Source organism: Pogoniulus pusillus, chromosome 4 (assembly GCF_015220805.1).
Source record: "Pogoniulus pusillus isolate bPogPus1 chromosome 4, bPogPus1.pri, whole genome shotgun sequence".
Classification (NCBI taxonomy): Eukaryota; Metazoa; Chordata; class Aves; order Piciformes; family Lybiidae; genus Pogoniulus; species Pogoniulus pusillus.
This window is the reverse complement of record NC_087267.1, coordinates 30,745,820-30,765,029: the sequence shown is the minus strand read 5'-3', so window position 1 is coordinate 30,765,029 and position 19,210 is coordinate 30,745,820. Positions and strand designations below refer to the sequence as shown.

General features: G+C 43.1%; 1 protein-coding gene across 1 annotated transcript in view; it reads right to left on the bottom strand.

Moving 5' to 3' along the window:
- CELSR1 (cadherin EGF LAG seven-pass G-type receptor 1) overlaps positions 1 to 19,210 on the bottom strand; it is a 194,689-nt gene that overhangs the window by 108,571 nt on the left and 66,908 nt on the right. Inside the window, exon 2 of the mRNA XM_064142457.1 lies at positions 5,308 to 5,946. Coding sequence (XP_063998527.1) covers positions 5,308 to 5,946 — 639 coding nt within the window. The remainder of the gene's footprint in view (positions 1 to 5,307; positions 5,947 to 19,210) is intronic.

Here is a 19,210-nt window from a genome sequence, read left to right as displayed (position 1 = left end):
CCTTGGGGCACAAGGCAACATCTGGGGTAAGGTAGGGGAGTGGGAGAAGGTGGAAGGGCAGTTGGGAGCCCCTCCTGGGGACTCAGGTTTCTGGGAGGGGAGTTGTGTTTCTGTATTACCTTCTACCTTGTATATTTCTGTATGTAACTGTATATGCTGTAGATCTGTTTGTATATTGTGCTAGCTGTAAATATAAGCTTCACTGAAATTTCCAGAGCCAGCTGAGCCTAGTCTGGGTGACTTCCAAAGTCGGGGGGGGGGGGGGGGGGGGGGGGGGGGGAGGGGGCAGGGAAGACCCAAATCACCACACAAACTCATGGATTTTCAGAAGCTAAACAAGGGGTTAAAAATACAGTAAAAGGCACATGAAGGAATCAAACTAAGATTTGCTGTGCTGGATTTGGCTGTTATACACCTGTGGTCCCACTGCTCCAGTGGAGCAGCAGAAATGTAACCAAGACTGGAATTTCATACTCGTTCAGCTAAGATAAAACACTCATTACAGGTACCCTGGCTATAAGATTTCTCTACTAGAAAGTTGAAATTCTCCCAAATAAATCTCTCTGACCTGAAAAATGAGAATTTGGTATCAGACTGTGCTAGGAATTACTATCTGAAGAATGGATAGAGGTGAAGAAAATGCAGAAGCAAATTTTCCCATTTACTTTTTCTGCTATGTGTTCGCTGAAGCAAATGCTGAGAACTTGCTAAGCAACACGAATAAGGATTTCTGGCACAAAGCTGAGAAAAAAGCTGTAATTACCTTTTCATGACATATAGTCAGAATTCACAGAGGCCACACCAGATGTCATGATCCCTCATGCCAATATAGTATCACAGAAATAAATTAGGATGAAAAAAGTATAATATGTAAAAGATCCCTAATTGCTGTATTTGATCACTAAAAGATTTATAACCACTTAAGGTCTCTTCCCTCTCTGAAATGAGATCTTTCCAAAGAAAGATGCAGAGAACATGGGAAATTCTCTGATGATCTTTTTCCTTAGAAATTGTTCCTTGCTAGAGGTTACGTACCAGAGGAGGCAAAAAGAATGTCTTATGCTAAGTAGAACTGTAGGGACAGTAAGCCTCTTCCTTATTTCAGGAGCTGTGGTTTTTTGGTGGGTTTTGTTTGCTTGTTTGGTCGATTTTCTTTTTGTTTTTTTTTTTTCCTCTTCTCATTGGAGTGTTTTTGTTCTGTGCAAAGTAAATGTTACTTTTTTGATGTATGACTGTAGAGGTGAACAGCCACGGTGGCTGCTAAGCAGAAGGACTTTGGGCACTGAACTGAGGTGAGAGCTGTGGCAGTAAAGGAAAAATGCACCAACATGTAACAGGAATAGTGGCAATTCACAACCAAAAATGTGGTGACTTCTGTTTGCAGTGGTATGCTCCACAGGAGGCACCAGGATGATGATGGAAGTACAGCTCACTTGCAAATCACTGTGGCAACCATGCTTCCAAAACTGGTGCAAATGCCATGACGTGTTTGCTCTTCAGGGCTTTGCCCCTGGGGAGTGAAGGAAATTTCTCCTCTCTCCAAGCCTTCATCTGCCACTCATCTCAGCTGCTTCTGCAGCACTCAAATATACATGAAGTATAGCTGGACAATTACCCAGGCTTTCCAGTGTTCAAGTTCATTAAATTTGTTTTCTTAACTTAAATTACATCCTTTAACCCTTGAGACATGGACATAGCTTTCTGCCATCAATGGCACACTTATTCATATGTACATTGTTCACTTCTCAACACTGATTTGTATATAAAAAAAAGAAGCTGGAGGAGTTGCTGTTCTGACAAAAAACATGAAATATATGTCCTTCTTCACTCACCTCCTTATATCATAGGAAGTGAATTCCAAATCACCTCAAACTAGCTAGTAATCAGGTTTCAGAAATATCTTGTAGAAGCTCAGTTTACCTTTGTGTCTGTAACAGAAGACTCCTGAAGACAGAGAAACTTTCAGCATGTATAAATGACTAACAATTAACATCACAACAAATGGAGAGCTTCAAAGCAGGATGGAAAAACAGGGGGAAATTCCATCTGATTAAGATAGGACATAATTATCTTCTACAGGAAATAAATGGTGTATTTTTAACAGGCGACTAGTGGGATAGATTCAGTAGAAGGTTATGATAGTGTAGTGATTTCTTTGTGCTGCAGTGTATCTCCTCAGAGAGATGACAGATCTTAGTATTTTCTTGCAGTTACTTTTCTATGTAGGCTCTTAATTGGGAAATGGAAACATGAGAGCTATCAGAGTAGGCTGCCCTTTGTTGACTATTACCACTCACGTTTCATTTTTTACTATTAATTCAAAGATTCTGAAGTACTTCATACTGGTATGCTACTATGCTGATTTAGTACTGTGCTAACATTGCAGTAATGACAGAAACTCCCAACTTCAAGTCTTTGCTCTGCTCATTCTGATTCCCCATCACTGCATTCTGCAAACTACTGAAACCAATCTATGCTATTCAAATATGACATAGATGTAAAATCTAAGAATACTGATATGCAAACAGTAATAACAGTAAACAAAACTGAAAACACAGTATTATGATTAATAGCTATATGCAACTTGCAAAGGGATATGAACGTATTTGAAGAAAGGACAAAAATTGAAGGTAAAGTAACAGTTCTTAAAGGAGATTGGGAGGAGGTTCAATAGTGCATCTTCATAAAATACTTCTGGCAACGAATTACTTGTTGATAACATTTTGCACTCTGTTCTGTAAAAGGGATGAAAATCAACCAACTAACAGCTACCATATGTGGGCATGTTAGTTCTAAGGCAAAAAATATCGTCATACAACACAGAGCCTAGAGACACTAATGGTAATGTAAACCAAACACAGAGCAAATCTTAAATTTCTATTTCAGGCAATTCATTTAGCACTAAACCAGAAATATTCACTAATAGAATCATAGAATCCTTGAATCAACCAGGTTGGAAGAGAACTCCAAGATCATCCAGTCCAACGTAGCACCCAGCCCTAGCCAGTCAACTAGACCATGGCACTAAGTGCCTCATCCAGGCTTTTCTTGAACACCTCCAGGGACGGTGCCTCCACCACCTCCCTGGGCAGCCCATTCCAATGCCAATCACTCTCTCTGGGAAGAACTTCCTCCTAACATCCAGCCTATACTTCCCCCAGCACAACTTGAGACTGTGTCCCCTTGTTCTATTGCTGGTTGCCTGGGAGAAGAGGCCAACCCCCACCTGGCTACAGCCTCCCTTCAGGTAGTTGTAGACAGCAATGAGGTCACCCCTGAGCCTCCTCTTCTCCAGGCTGAACAACCCCAGCTCCCTCAGCCTCTCCTCATAGGGTTTGTGTTCCAGGCCTCTCACCAGCTTTGTCTCCCTTCTCTGGACATGTTCCAGCACCTCAACATCTTTCTTGAATTGAGGAGCCCAGAACTGGACACAGTACTCAAGGTGTGGCCTGACCAGTGCTGAGTACAGGGGAAGAATAATTTCTAAGCTCTCTTGATCATGGTTAAGTGTGTTCTCCTCTGGCCAGCCTGACTACAATCACCACCTGAACTGTCCTCCCAATGAACACAGTGTTTCTCATTGAAGTGTAGTTAACTCTGATACCTAAAGATGGCAAGGCAAGGCTATAAGCCTTCTGACTGTGGCAGCATGACAGTTAATTTTTAACTCAAAAACTATGCACTGAAAATACAGTTACAGGTGAAATATTTTCTTTGTGGGTGAATAATTTGGTCCTTCTCTTCTAAATACGTGCCATGTCTGTTCTAACTACAGCGTTAATTATTAAATGCTTTCATCAGTTATTAATATAAAGTTATTCTCTTTCATTTTAAAAGTGTATTTAGCCTCTTCTCCTGAAGATTTGTGACATAGGAATGCATGCTAGTTCAAAACCTAAGACATGAATTTATTACCTCTATATGCACATCTATGTTTAATGAAACTTGCTACTTCAAATCATTGCTGTCTACAGTGTCATTAGTACATAAATATATTAAATTAAATCAGCCTCTCATAAAATCTGTTCTGTTGTGTTCAATGCTGTATGTAATGGATAATGGACTTTATAATGCGCTTTACTGTGGAAGTCAGTCATGAGAGCTTTGGCAAGGAAATCACCCCTCAGCAAAGACCAAATATCCTGACCATTTCACAGCTCTGTTTGGGGTTTCCGATCAGGCAAAAAGTTTGCCTGCATCTCCTTAGGAAAGCCCTGCTGCCCTAAGCCCCACTCTGACATCAGGCAGCACTGCCTGACCCCCTTGCTGGGGAAAGCCCAGTTCACCTACCGCTGCCAGGTCCCTGCTCACTGATTTTCTGTCTCCTTTCATCATTGCATTTTTAACTACAGCCCCGAGCCAAAAGCCACAAAAAGTGATGAAAAACATTTCCCCCTAGAGTGCTGGATGCAGCCAACTGGACATGCACATAATCTATATTTTTTTGTACATAATTTTTGTTTTCAAAGGAGGAAATGTTTGGAACAGCCCCATCTGCTTCACTTCTTGTTGGTAGATCACAATAGACACTGGTGTGCCACCAGTGTCACATCTAGCAGCATGTCAGTGCAGAATGCCTAAATGTGTGTGTGCCATTTCAAACACATAAATAATCCCACACACCTAACTGATGCTCCAAAACCCATTCAGATACTATTTTTTCATATCTTTTCAGGAGTATTTGAGAAGCAACACTTTGATCTTTATTAGCTGCCAAGTCCATGATGAGGCAAAGTGCATTCCTCAGCAGGCTGCTGGAGACAGGCCTGGAAGCAGCTACATCATTCTGGAGTTTATCAGGACATTTGCAAACTGGAGCTGACTTGCAGTATTTCCCATAAATGTGTATTAGTGCAGTTGCTTGAGAGCAAGGGTTGGTGACCTTGTACCGAGGCTGCACATGCTCACTATACCCTGGTATAAGAGGACTGCTAAGGGGCCAGGAAGGTGTTAAAATACAAACCCATGAACCAGGGGATGTGTCCCACCTTTTTCCTTCCAGACAGAGGAAATATGTTTTCGTAAAGCACTCTGAGCATAAACTCACACAAATGAAGTTCACTTCAGCAGTTTTTGGGCTCTCAATGATTTGGAGTAAGGCATCATTCCTACCACCACGCATGCAGAGATACGAGACACAACCTAAGTGGCGTTTGACACTTCACAAGCCTTCTCTTGACCAGAAGGCAGTGCCAGTTTTTCTCCCTTTGACTACTAAGAATGTCAGCAATTTCAGCTTGACACAGAGCTTGCCTGGCTGATGGTCTAACATACAAGTCATGGGTCAAAGATAAGATAAACACATACCAGTGTAGTCCTCGTAGCATTCACAAGTGTAGCCCCCTTCTCGGCTCCGACATAGCCCGTTGCTCCCACAAGGGTTGGAGTAGCAGAGGTCAATCTCTGTCTCGCAGTAGTCGCCTGTGAAACCTGGGGGGCAGCGGCACCGCAGCCCATTGATGGGGTGGATGGGGCGGAACAGGACAGTGTTGGAACTGATGAATGGGGCTGAGCTGTCAAACTTCAGAACAGACACACACTTCATGTAGTTCTCACAGGGCTCACGCAAGCAGATGTTGTCATCAAAGGGCAGCACCCTCTGTGTGGAAATCAAGGTCAGCAGGGTCCTGTTGAGGTAGATCTGCTCCTGCAGGTCCTCAGAGGGAAAAAACTTGTTTCGAATGCCGCCAGGGAGCAAAGCTGAGAAGGTCACATTCAGGATATTGGAGCTGACATCTGTATCATTTTGAATATTGAAAACGAAGATGCCGTCCTTGGCAGTGGAGAGCACTGTTGCCACTCCCTCCACAAACAGGGACAGGAGGGGAGACAGGAACCTCTCCTGGGACATGTTCTCCAGCCGCACTGTGATGCTGTTGGTAAGCATGTCATCTGTGATGATGGTGACACGCAGGGTGCAGACTGCCGTCACACTGTGGACACCATCTGAATGGAAGAAAGGCAACAGTGATGTCAGAGAGCAGGCTTCAACCTACAGACAAAGAGGCTCCTGCAGGCTCCAGAAGTCTCCTAGAAATAAAAGAGACCTGCAAGGCCATTTCAGAGCACCAGGATGGAAGAGGGAAACATGTCCACCATCTGCAGTGATTACCAATGCCTTTGCTCAGGAAAACAAAACAAAATTTCTTGGAGATTGCTAGTTAAAGGACATGAGATATCTTAGAGTCCAAAACACCTGGAGAACATCTTGGGCAAAAAACTGGTACAGCTTAGTGAACAAACAGACAACCTGAGAGCCCCAGGACAACCAAGGAGAAGGAGTCTCTCATGACTGAGACTGAATGGATATTGACAAAAGTAACTGTTAGTTCACAACCAGTGCTGGGAAGCTGTTGATCTACACAGTACAGCACTAATACTGTCTTCTCCAGGCTTGGTATCAGGCTCAAGGAGCCAGAACTATACACTGACAGAGGATTGTAACCAGAACTTTAGACAAACGTCACCTAAGGAAACAAATGTCTTAATTTCTCACACCTAGTTTCTTCAAAACACTTTACAAAAATCAGAAAATAATTACTGAATAAAACATGGCTGTAGTTAAAAACCCAGTATTTAAAAACTCTTCCATTTTATCCTTCCTTTAAAGCACTTCTGATATTGCTGCAGATGTTCTGCATTAAACTCATAAATACAGCACTAATATTTGACACACAACTGAGAGATGCCTCTGTAAAATATCAGTACGCCCTGAGGGTTACAGTAGTGCTATGAATGTTCATACTCTAAAGTGTTCACAGTCTAGAGCATTCTGTCATATAAAACACAACTGCGACATGGTGAGTACAGTAATTAATACAAATTCACTGTGAACATGGAATAAGAAGTTGAGTCATCTCTGAAACTGTATCATTTAGTTTAATTGTGTCCTTGCCAACATAAAGGAATAATTAAAATACAGACTGTACTACATAGTTAGTACTACAGAAGCATCTAGAAATCCCAGAAGAGATCAAGAATGTCTTCTGATAGGAAATGTTCCTTCTAAAAGGTCTCACCAGAAATGAGAGAGTTCATCTCTTTAGTGATATAAACTGGTTTGAGTGGCATTATAACAGGCCCACAGTAGGGCTAAGAAGTGAATCCAGTTAACCTAGGTCACAGTTCCATGTCATATTGTTGGCCCAAAGTATCCCAGAAGTAATAATTTCACAAGTAACCTGTGATTACATTTATTTCAATTAAACCATAAGGTACATGCAGGAATGGATGTTGAATCACATAAATGTAAAGTTGCAGTGGAAACTGCATTTGAATCAATCTAACCCAACATGAGATCAGAATTCTAATAGAATGGATTGCTAAAGGTAAGTTTCCTAAGATTTATTATTGCAAAGTTTATGATCTGTTACAGTCTCTTACAAAAGACCTTTCAATAACAGAAAGTTTAGAATGTTTCCCTTTCTATTCACTGTCACTGCTACACCTCAAGTACGGTTTTGTTTTAAAAACAAATGCACTGTTGGAAGATTTTCCTTCCAATAAATGGCAGCAATATAGTAAATTACAGCAGCATAATTAACCAAATGGCTTTTGACTCCCTCCTTCTGATCAAGTTGCCTGTTACAGCTCAGCTGTTGATTTTTTTCCACACTGAAGAAGCTTTTAGCAAACAGAAAAAAATCTTTTCTCCTGTGTGCTACTTCACTACTGCTCTGTTAAAGCCAGTCAAAAGAGGTAATTATTCAGGATGATGTATTTGATGTACCCTTCACAGAAGCTGATGCACCAACTTTCATTTTCTCCCAAGTTTGCAGAAATCATTACCTCCCCCTCCTCAGACTCATTCTAGAAACGTGTAGTTTCAGCCTTCATTGAGACCTAAAGCAACCAGAATGACTGGCAGCCAAAATCCTCATTGCAACCTCCTCCTGTGGTGTCTGGATTAGTGGCCAACAGACATCACAGGATGCATCATGTTTTCATAAATTACATCCTCAGACTACTTTACCCACTTCTGTCAGCTACTCAGCTCACTTTTCTGAAAGACCAGAAGCAGAACAAACTATTCACATGATTTTTTTCTTTCCTAAAGCAATTGACATTTGCTGCCTGTCCCTTAGGGTGCCTGGACTATTTTGCTGGTTTATTTGTTGCACAATACACTACAGAAGTTCTCTCATACCAGTGAGCTTGCTGACAATGGGTCCTTTTCTTAAGGAAACACTATGATCTATAGCCCATGGTATGTATAGTAAGAAGACAAAATACGATCCACTGTCTAACAACGCATTAGAGTCTACAAACTGTCATAATCAATATCGACTGTCACAATATGCAAGAGCTTCCCAGCATTCACAACAGCTATTCTGACACAGTTAATAAATCACTGGAAAAAGCCTGGTGTCAGATACCACACAGCCGCCTTGTTCCGCAGGCAGCACAAAAGAAAACTGGGCACAGACGTATAGCTGCAAAATGAAGTTGTGTTTTAAAAGCGAGTTTGGCTTTGTGCAGCCCTGCTGCAGAGCATTAAAACACAAAAAGAGCAAAAAGAAGCTGAGCTGGTGTACTATAGGCAACAAAAGAGTGGCACAGCTATACAGCTGGCTGCACAAGCGCCTCTTTCATATCACCAGTGAGTCTGTGAGCAGCATCACGGGATCCAATCATCTATTCATTCAGAAATTCGTGGAAAGTTGAAACAATCTGTGGTTTTATGGGACCAAATTAGTATCTATTCTACTTTCAACAGACAACATTGGCTTTGAAGACTGGAACAAGTGCAATAAAAGAAGTGGAAATTTTGTCCTCATCTTTACTGGGAATTGAATTGAGCACTAAATACACAATAACATATGTGGTTTGAGATTCACAAGTGAGATACTCCAAGAAAGCTTCAGATTTTTACTGCCACGGATGCCAGAAAAATAATATTAGGAATTACTGGTTTATGGAGTAGTAATACTTTATGGCCATTAGCTGTCTGACAGGCCTACCATATGTAGCTATCCAATATACACGCACAGTCAATCTGTTACTTTGGCTCTAAGTCTGCTTTTTTAAAGGTCTTACAGTACAGCTATAAAAAGTCCCTATCGTGTTTTGGCAGATGCAAGATGGCTTCAGTCAGGGGTGTGAAACACCCTTTGGATGATACTACACAGGAGAAACTCTGGCTACAATTTACTCTTAGGAGCAGACCTTTGCACAGCTGAATGCATACACGCATGCAAGGCTTAGCTGTCACAAGTTCTCACAGCCATCATCTGCTTGGCTTCAGCAAATAGTCTGGATGCAGGAGTCTTCCTGAAGGAGTGCTAAAAACACGAGCTGTGATGGCAGATGGGACACACAGGCATCCTGCTAAGAGTGCCTTCGGGAAACAGCCTCAGTCTCAGCAACCCAAGGAACTGTCAGTCAGATAGCTTGAGAAAAGAGAAAGAGGACAGACCAATGAGGGACACAGGATTTGACCCGTACTTCTGTGGGCTTGGCTCCTAAAAACTTTGTACCCATGGCTTTTATTATTTTGTCCTCAAGTTTCTCTTTCATAAAGAGGGCAAAATGGCACACGTACATTGTGAAGTAATGGGTGCAGATGATAAAACATCAAGATATTGGGGTAAAGAAGGCAATAGAAGTATACTAAACTAATCATAAATGGGTCTTCCAAAAGCTATTGCAGCCAAATTTATCAAAAACAATGTGGAAAGATTAAAAAGGAAAGATTCTTAGGATCTCACACACTAGTGAACAGACAATCTGGACTCTGGATGGCTGAGTGGCCACAGAAGACAGTTGGTCATAATAAATCATAGAATCATAGAATCAACCAGGTTGGAAGAGACCTCCAAGATCATCCAGTCCAACCTAGCACCCAGCCCTAGCCAGTCAACTAGACCACGGCACTAAGTGCCTCATCCAGTCTTTTCTTGAACACCTCCAGGGACGGTGCCTCCACCACCTCCCTGGGCAGCCCATTCCAATGGCAAATCACTCTCTCTGGGAAGAACTTCTTCCTAATATCCAGCCTATACTTTCCCCGACACAACTTGAGACTGTGTCCCCTTGTTCTATTGGTGACTGCCTGGGAGAAGAGGCCAACCCCCACCTGGCTACAATGTCCCTTCAGGTAGTTGTAGACAGCAATGAGGTCCCCCCTGAGCCTCCTCTTTTCCAGGCTAAACAACCCCAGCTCCCTCAGCATCTCCTCATAGGATTTGTGCTCCAGGCCCTTCAACAGCTTTGTTGCCCTTCTCTGGACATGTTCCAGCACCTCAACATCTCTCTTGAATTGAAGGGCCCAGAACTGGACACAGCACTCAAGGTGTGGCCTGACCAGTGCTGAGTACAGGGGAAGAATAACCTCCCTTGTCCTACTGGCCACACTGTTCCTCATGCAGGCCAGGATGCCATTGGCTCTCTTGGCCACCTGGGCACACTGCTGGCTCATCTTCAGCCTACTATCTACCCGTACCCCCAGGTCCCTTTCTTCCTGGCTGCTTTCCAGTCACTCTGTCCCCAGCCTGTAGTGCTGCTTGGGGTTGTGGTGGCTGAAGTGCAGAACCCTGCACTTGGCCTTGTTAAATCTCATCCCATTGGCCTCTGCCCACCCATCCAGCCTGTCCAGGTCCCTCTGCAGGGCTCTCCTACCCTCCAAGAGCTCCAGAGCTGCTCCTAGCTTGGTGTCATCTGCAAACTTACTGATGCTGGACTCAATCCCCTCGTCCAGATCATCAATAAAGATATTGAACAGGACTGGGCCCAGTACTGATCCTTGGGGAACACCACTAGTGACTGGCTGCCAACTGGATGTGGCACCATTCACCACCACTCTCTGGGCTCTGCCATCCAGCCAGTTCTTGATCCAGCACACAGAATTTATATGCTAGTTGCATTATTTTATGCATACTTTCTATAAAATAGATATCCAGAGGTGGAATTTTAAGCAGACTGTTGTCATTTATGTCATTGTCAATGGTGAACAGGCTCCTTAAAAACTCAACTGCACATCTTCATCCTCCATGAAACTAATGAAAAGATTTCCCAGCCATCAGATACCTTGATGCATTACAAAGGGAAGACAGTAAGGCTGACAAAAGCTGGAACCTCTTTAAAATGCACGAATAACTAAGAATGGATGGAACAGTCATTGTTTCATTATTGCTTTTACTTTACAACAAACCTAATTAAATCTGAGATTTTAATCTCAGTTTGCCATCTTCTGGCAGTCTGTAAACCAAAGAATCTTGAAATGTAAACAAAGTAAACTTTAAATTAAACATGCATTTGGCAATGGCAGCACCTGGCCAGGTTTTGTCTGTTTTTCAAGTTGGCAGAAAAGAAAAATCTTATTATATACAAAAATTTTAGGCTAATTATGAAAGTTGCATACTTTACATTAACACTTCAGCCTGACAGTTTTCTTTATAGATATCCCAACCCAAATCCTTGTCAGTTCTGGTTTTTAACCTGGAAATAACAGATAGCAGAGCTTATACCAGTCATAAAAACTCCCTGGCTAGCAAAAAGTAGAATAAGGACACTCCACAGGTTCAGATTATCTCTTGCTCTTCCTGGGTCATAAGAAGCAGGTGTGCCTATGAGTACCAGCCATGGTAACAAACCTTGGAATGACCAAGCCTCCCCTATTACTTCCAGCCATTTCTTTAGATATGAGAGTTAATGCATAGCTAGTCCAGTACTTAGCCTTAAATCACCAATGAAGATGCCATACTTCTAGCATCTTCTGCACTGCTTGGGCAGCAGCAGCACAGGAGTAACACCAGCTCACAGAAATGGAGGCTGCAGGCAATACTGGGCTGCCTGAAGGAAGCTGGAACCCAAACCATGCTTCCTTCTAAGCAAAAAGCAATAAAAAATTAACAGATGGCCACAAAGGTAAGATGCATAGTCCTGTACTAAGCTTTCGTTTGCCTCGCAAAGTCTGCACGTTTTGCAGGGCTGAGTCCTTTCCTTGCATTGTGCTTCCATTATCACAGAATCAGACTTAAAACACATAAAATATCAGTGTATAGTCCCTTCAAAAACACTGTTGCAGGCACTACAAAGCTTCACTTTTATGAGCAGAAATAAGAAATCTGTGAGCATCTGTAAGACAAACTACTTTTCTATAATACAGAATTTCTCTAATGTAGAATTTCTATAATATAGAAAAGTACAGGGACTTACAGCACAGAGAAAGTATCTTGAAATAAAGTAAACTGCATAAAAATTTGAAGTTGGGAACCTAAGTAAGATGATGTGCTAGTTTGAAGCAGGGTAGAATGCTTTGGTGAGAAGAACTAGATCATAGTCTGTGAAAGGAAAACAATGGTGATGTCTGCTCCCCTCAGAGTCTTGCTGAAGAAGAAAGGAAAACATTAGATAACACTCTTGCCATTTTGTCTCACTCTGCCTTGGGCTGCTGACTGAGCTGCATCTCCCTAACACACCCTCCACTCACCTTTGCTTCTTAACCTCTTGGCTGAACCTCTGTTCTTCCTTGGGACTGGAGTAAGGTTGAGAGGGGCAGGGGGGAAGGTGCAGGGGTGGTTGAGAGCCCCTCCTGGGGACTCAGGTTTCTGGGAGGGGAGTTGTGTTTCTGTATTACCTTTTACCTTGTATATTTCTGTCTATAACTGTATATATTGTAAATATCTGCTTGTATATTGTGCTAGCTGTAAATAAATAGCTTCATTTATATTCCCAGAGCCGGCAGAGACTAGTCTGGGTAACTTCTAAAGTGTGGGGGGGTGGGGAACACCCAAACCATCACATGTGTTTGCCGAAACAGCAGAAAATATTAGCAGAGAGGGTAATGAAAATGGGCATAACTGTGAATTTACAGAAAGTCTCCCTTGAGTTAGTTAGTAAGCAACCCTCACAGAGAAGTACTTCAGGACATAAATTGCGCAAGTGTCCCTAGTTCACGTGTGCCTTCAAGGCACCTTGTTGAAGGGTGTGAGGATTTCTGTTGGCCTTAGCTCTCTGAAAATCCAGAGTGACAGGTAGTGGCATCCACAAGCAATCCCTGTTTTGTAGTAGGAACAAATGAAACTGCAGTTGTCTCTTTTGGTAAAGAAAAATGGTATTAAATGGTGCACAACAGAAAAGCAAAATCCATGAGAAATAAACTCCAGCATTTACCTTTGGCAAAACACCTGTTGTGTATAATATCCTATCATATCTTAAGACAGACACTAATGGGTTCTGTCAAAGCATCCTTTTCCTTGAGATCAGAAATGTCATTGATGAGCACTTCCTCCTTTGTATCAAGTTGGATGAAATGGCATAGAAATTAATCCCCTTGGCTGTGTGAAGCCTATGTTACAAGTTTTGTCCATTTGCTTCAGGCAAATGCTCTGCATTTAGGAGCACTGACTGCCAACACGAGTTGTGGGATTTAGAAAAGAAATATAACAATAATTATCTATTATTCACACAGTGCCAAAAGCTCACATTTGAACCACTGATCTGAAGAATGGCAAAGACCAGATTTGCTCCAAAGCTTATTACAACAACAAGAAGATTCCCACTGACTTCATGAGGCTTTGCTCCTGACCAAATTGGGCCTAGAGCCTAATTCCCTGAGTCCTTGGCAAAGCGCTTGCACAGACCTTCACTCCTGACCCGACATCCCAGAACAAGAGCAACAGCCTGCCCAGGAAAAGGCCGAGGGTTGAAAATCAAGATGGCAAGAGTAGAAAGCAGAAGGTGAGGGATGAGCAGATGGACAGTAGAAACATACAACATGGACTGCACAGCACAAGTTGTAAAGGTCATAAGGGTTTTCCTAAAACGGGTATCTCAGTCTGTACCTCAACATCTCTTGATTTCCAGGATGGATGCGCAACTGCAGCAGAGGCTGTTTTGAAAACATAGTATCCTTTGAATAAAAGGAGGGTTCAGGAAGGTCACAGGAGAGGAGAAAAGAAAGATGTGTTACCTGGTGATAGTGGAGGATTTTAGGTTGCAGTGCAAAGTAAAAAAGAAGGCAGTTGATGCCTGGTGTATGTGAGCACACTGGCAATTGGTACTCAGTCCTTACTGAGCTACCAGGGAGGGGAGCGCCCTGGGTAAAACATACCTTTGGGGGAATAAGAAGGTATTGGGGATTAACTAGTTCAAGATTACTGGAGGGCAGACAATGGTCCATGCATCCAGAGAGACTATGTATGTCTGCACCAGTGACCAGTTGTCATTAAATCAACATTAACTGCCCTATCTCCAGCACCACTCTGTTGCCACTGCAGCAGCTTAGAGCACCCAAAGGGCTTGTCCTGGCCCGTGGGGTATGTACCTAGGCTGTGGCCATGCTAGCTTGTGCTCTGCCACTGCGCTGTCCCATGGCAACATCAGACACATCTGCACTTGTGAAATGATGTCAGGGTTGGTACAAGCAAAGGATCCCAGCAACTCTGTCCAGACAATTCCAGGCAAAGTCACCTCTCACACTCACAGGCAGACACACTTCAAGTCAAACTTCCATGTATGTCTTTGCAAGATGAGTCATTTGCTCATCCTGACAGACACAGATATCTGGAGATAGTTGGGCCGAGGGACTTGGGACTTGCAACTCAAGACAGCTCTTGCAGCGCATGGCAGCTCTTGCTCTGTAATCCCCTTGTCAGCAGCCATAGCAGTATCAGCTAAATCAGAAGGCTAAAAACCCCTAAGCTGTGAGAGAAGAAACAGTGCATAAAGCAACTGGAAATTCCAGACATGTATAAGAGAAAAACAAAACAAAACAAAATATTGGCATCATTATCTTTAATGCTGCCTATGCTGATCAGGATTATTTACTTTGTGCACACTACTGAAAAGAAAAAAACACATCTTTAGGTTTGCAGTTTGAAATGGGGATTAAGAATAAATTGATGCCAACTGGATTGCTCAACATTGTAGAAGGTTGCCAGTAGCTTCTCTAAAACCAACAGCTGCAAGCTGAGAATTCTGAAATGTTAAATGGGTTGATAACATTAGTCTGGAGGGTGGGAATTACAGTAATTTGGATCTGCTGGCAGGAATAAGCAGTCTTGAATTCTGACTGACTGCAGTGAGGCTGAAAATACGCTTCCCTGAACACCCTCCTGCAGCATCACTTCTTGCTCTCCAGGTATCTAGTGCACATGGGTTTCAGCTGCTGTGGGGCATGTGATGCAGATGGAAGAAGGTTTCAAGGATGCAGTAGTGACAAAGTGGGCAAGGAAACAAGTTTCTGTTTTGAGCAGAAAGCACAAGGAGAAAGGATGAGGGATGCTTGAGAGAAAGGATATGCAGGAAGATAGCATGAGCACGCTGATAACCAGTTCTTCCTATACCATTTTACTGATGAGATTTTCCTGCTAGCTAAAATGCTAAGCAGTTTTTCTCCCCGGGCAATGTACATCTTCCTGTACCTCAGCTGGTTTTCCTTGTTAGCCAGGACTGGCAAGGCTCTTCTGCCCAGCAATGCTTGGTGGTGGGCCTCAGCCTTGCCCCAGCACCACAGCTCTGGCCAGCCCTTACCTCCTGTCACCAGCAGCACTCCCGTGCAGGCCCTTGCCAAGAGTGCACAGCGCAAGAGTCCACTGCTCCATGGCTGGCACAGCAGCTATGACACAGCTTTTAAACTCCTACTGAACATGCAGGTTTCCATTTCACGCTAATGTTCACAGAAACTGTGTGTCTTATAGCACTCAGTGGACCTGCTCAGATGAAAAACCCTAATCCAGATCACTATACCAGATAAGATTTACAGACTGACTTGCTGGGAGCTCTGTCACTTCCCATAAAGCTTGATTTCATTTCATACATAATCAAAACTATTGTATAATTACTGCAATAATTTTCAAGCCTCTCTGAACTTTAAAGGGAGAGAATTTAATATATTTTACTAATTCTAACTAAGTGCATAGTTAATGTCTGCAGTTAAAAGATGGTTTCCCAGTAGGCTTGCATTACCTGCAGCCACATCTTGCAGTGCACCACAGTGGTGACCACAGTGGTTCAGACAGAGCACTACCAGGCAGAGAAAGATGCCAACAAGAACTAAGGAGGGTGATGCCCAGGCATAAAAAGCCCAGTCACCATTTAGCCCACAGCCAAAGGGCCATTCATGTGCATCTGTACATTCCCAGCTGTAATCACATGTACACAAACAGGTTTTTGAAAGATCCATGAAAGCACTGGATGAACAGTCATGGGATGCTCCAGTGTGAATCTCTATGGAGGAGATAGCTTCAAGCAAATGATGAATTCTGTGCAGAGTAAGAAAACAGCACTGTATTTACCCTCAGATATGCTTTTACATCACTAAAATCACTTCAGAAGAGAGAGCCCCAGGCCGGGGTGCCCAGTCACACTGCTGAGGAGCAGTTGATGGATTGCCACAAAAGCCTTCATTCCCCTTGTAGCTATGCATCACCTGCAAATATTTTTACTGATTCAGTCTGGTTAAACCAAGAACTTTCCCTGCTGAGCCAGGACTCCACTCAAATCTCTCTCTTTGCAATTTCAAAGCAAGAGTGGATGAAAACTAATTTGGGGGTGGCAAGAGGGATGGGAAGAGTTGGGGTGAGTGCCTCAGACTTTCAACACTGGGTGTGGCAATAAGGAAATAGCTTCTCTGCCTGGGTGTTCGCACTCATATTGCATATTAGTAACCTCAAAGAGATCCTTTCAAATAGTACCAGCAAGACAAAATCTGTAAGGTTTACTTTTCTAAATGTCTCCATATTCCCATATTCGTTTTGCTTGGAGGTACACTCTGCTCTTTGCTGCGACCCACAGTGAAATCACAGTGATGCTTCCTGCTGAACAGAGTTCAGATTTACTATCTTGACTGGAAAACAAAGGAGTGAACAATGAGAAAAGACGATGGTCACCTTTTTCTGCTGTTATTTATGTTTGCAGACAAGCTTTAAGAACAGTTATATACCGATATACTGGGCAGTGCAGAAACTCACCCAGCTCCCTGAAACAGAAAAAAAAAACACCAGAAAAATTCAGCTGTGACAGCTCAATGGATTCCTGATTGTGCTCATGTTCCATTGAAGCACAGCCTGGAAAATAAAGAGAACTCTTAGGCATACATGTAGAGGTTTTCCTGTGGGTTCAGTCATCATGAGACCACCTGCAAACTAATACAAGTCAAAACCAGAAGGCCATTCATTCAAGGATGGTCAAGCAGTAATGGCTTAAGTGTCAGCTTCCACATGCACCAGGCACAGAGAAAGTTGGTTCAGCTACTCCTTCTGCCCCAAGAGTTTCAATTATGCTTGAACATGAGGGATGCACAAAAGCACGGTAATACTCTCAGTCTGCTTCAATTGTTTATGGGAACAATGACTGAGACATGGACACCCCACCTGCAACATGCATGTCCTAAAAGAAAAGTTTCACACACAGTATCACCAAGGTTGGAAGAGACCTCACAGATCATCAAGTCCAACCCTTTACCACAGAGCTCAAGGCTAGACCATGGCACCAAGTGCCACGTCCAATCCTGCTTTGAACAGCTCCAGGGACGGCGACTCCACCACCTCCCCAGGTGTTGGGAATCACGTTCGGTGGAGCGCTATGGGAAGATGACTCTTTGTTCACCAATATGGTTAGATGGTCAAATCCACTTTATTTCCGTGATACAGTGACTTATATGCATTCTAACAAGAGGCGTGCTCAGCTTAAGATTGGTTACAGGTGATAATTGAAAGGTTACATGTAATGTGCACATAGGTTAACTTATCACAACATTCCAAGGGTCAACCTCCCAGACCACCCACTCCAGCCCCCTTGGTTATCTAGTCTCTGCCCACTGCAGCTGTGTGTGGGGTGCTCAGTTGTTTACATCTCGATTTCCTAGCCTCGCTGGGAACCAAGGACGTTCTCAGCGCCAGTTACCCATGTTTATGACTTTATGTCCTCGACTGGCGAGAAATTCTTCCACAATTCCCTCTTTTTCTTTTTGAGCAACCCACACCTGGCTAACTACCTTAGTTAAGCTCTTCTTAATGCAAGCAAAGACAATACAAGCGCATAGCAGAATTATTATGAAAATAACAAATAGCTGTAAGCCTTCTCCTAATAAGCTGCTTAACCACCCCGGGATTGTCCCAAACAGGTTCTGCAACCAGTCATCAAAGGTTGATGTTTCCTTCTTGATCTTATCAATATGGCCTTTCAAGCAGGTTATACTCTTGTGAATGGACTCACCATGATCTGATAAATTCAAACAACACATCCCTTCGAAGTCCTGGCAGCCGTGTCCTTGGGCTAGCAAAAGAAAATCAACGGTTGCTCAATTTTGCAATAGGGCACGACAAAGGGAATTTTGATCAACCAATAGTTGTCCTAAAACCTTTGTGGTGACATTGGCTTGTTTTGCTGACCAACACGCGAGTCTCTCTAGCTGTACTAATGCTTTTCCAGCTGCTCCTCCTGGTAGAAATACAGCTAAGGCAACACGAGCAGCTGTGGATAACAATTGAACGTTGTCATTGCAACTAGGACTCAATTTTAAAGATCGCTTAGACCGGTGTCGGGCTAGGTTCCTGAGCTGACTAAGATGAGGGGCAAACATTGTCAATTTACCCAGATAACATGGACCTCCATAAACGTTCTTTGGTATGCCTTGCCAGGCTCTATCACCACAAATAAGGAACACACCAGTGGGAAGTGCCTTAGCGGTTCTGTTGTTCCACAACAGATGACCTCGGCCCCTTCTTGATGCTTTAACACCATAACACCAATTGTTTGCTCCAAAAGCACCTAAGGGTCTAACATGGGCCTTGTCAGTGTCGTTTGAACCGCAGTGTCCATCCTCATTGCTAAGGAAGTTATCATAGGCTGTTTAACACAGGGGTGAATGGTGCAGCTACAAATCAACAGTGCTACAATCAAAAGGAATAAACCTGTTAGAGCTTTCATCAGTAGCATTAGTCTGGCAAGCTAACAACCCAAGCTTAGCTAACAATCCCAAAAGCTATTTCTGCAAGCGACAGTAAGTCATTTGTTCAGAAACCCAAAAGTGCAGACGAACATCACAGTCACAGGAGAGTGCAGGTGTGCCACGTCTGCGCTGGCTCTGTGTGGCAGTCGATGCTGCAGACTCGCAGATCACTCAGCTGTCGAGTATTCTTCTCAGACTCCCATAGTTCTGGTTCACTTGATGTTCTCATTACACTCCTTAGCTATGAGCTGTGTCTGACTATTGTGCTTAAGAACTACAAACCTCTAAATACAATACAAAGATATGCCCTAGATG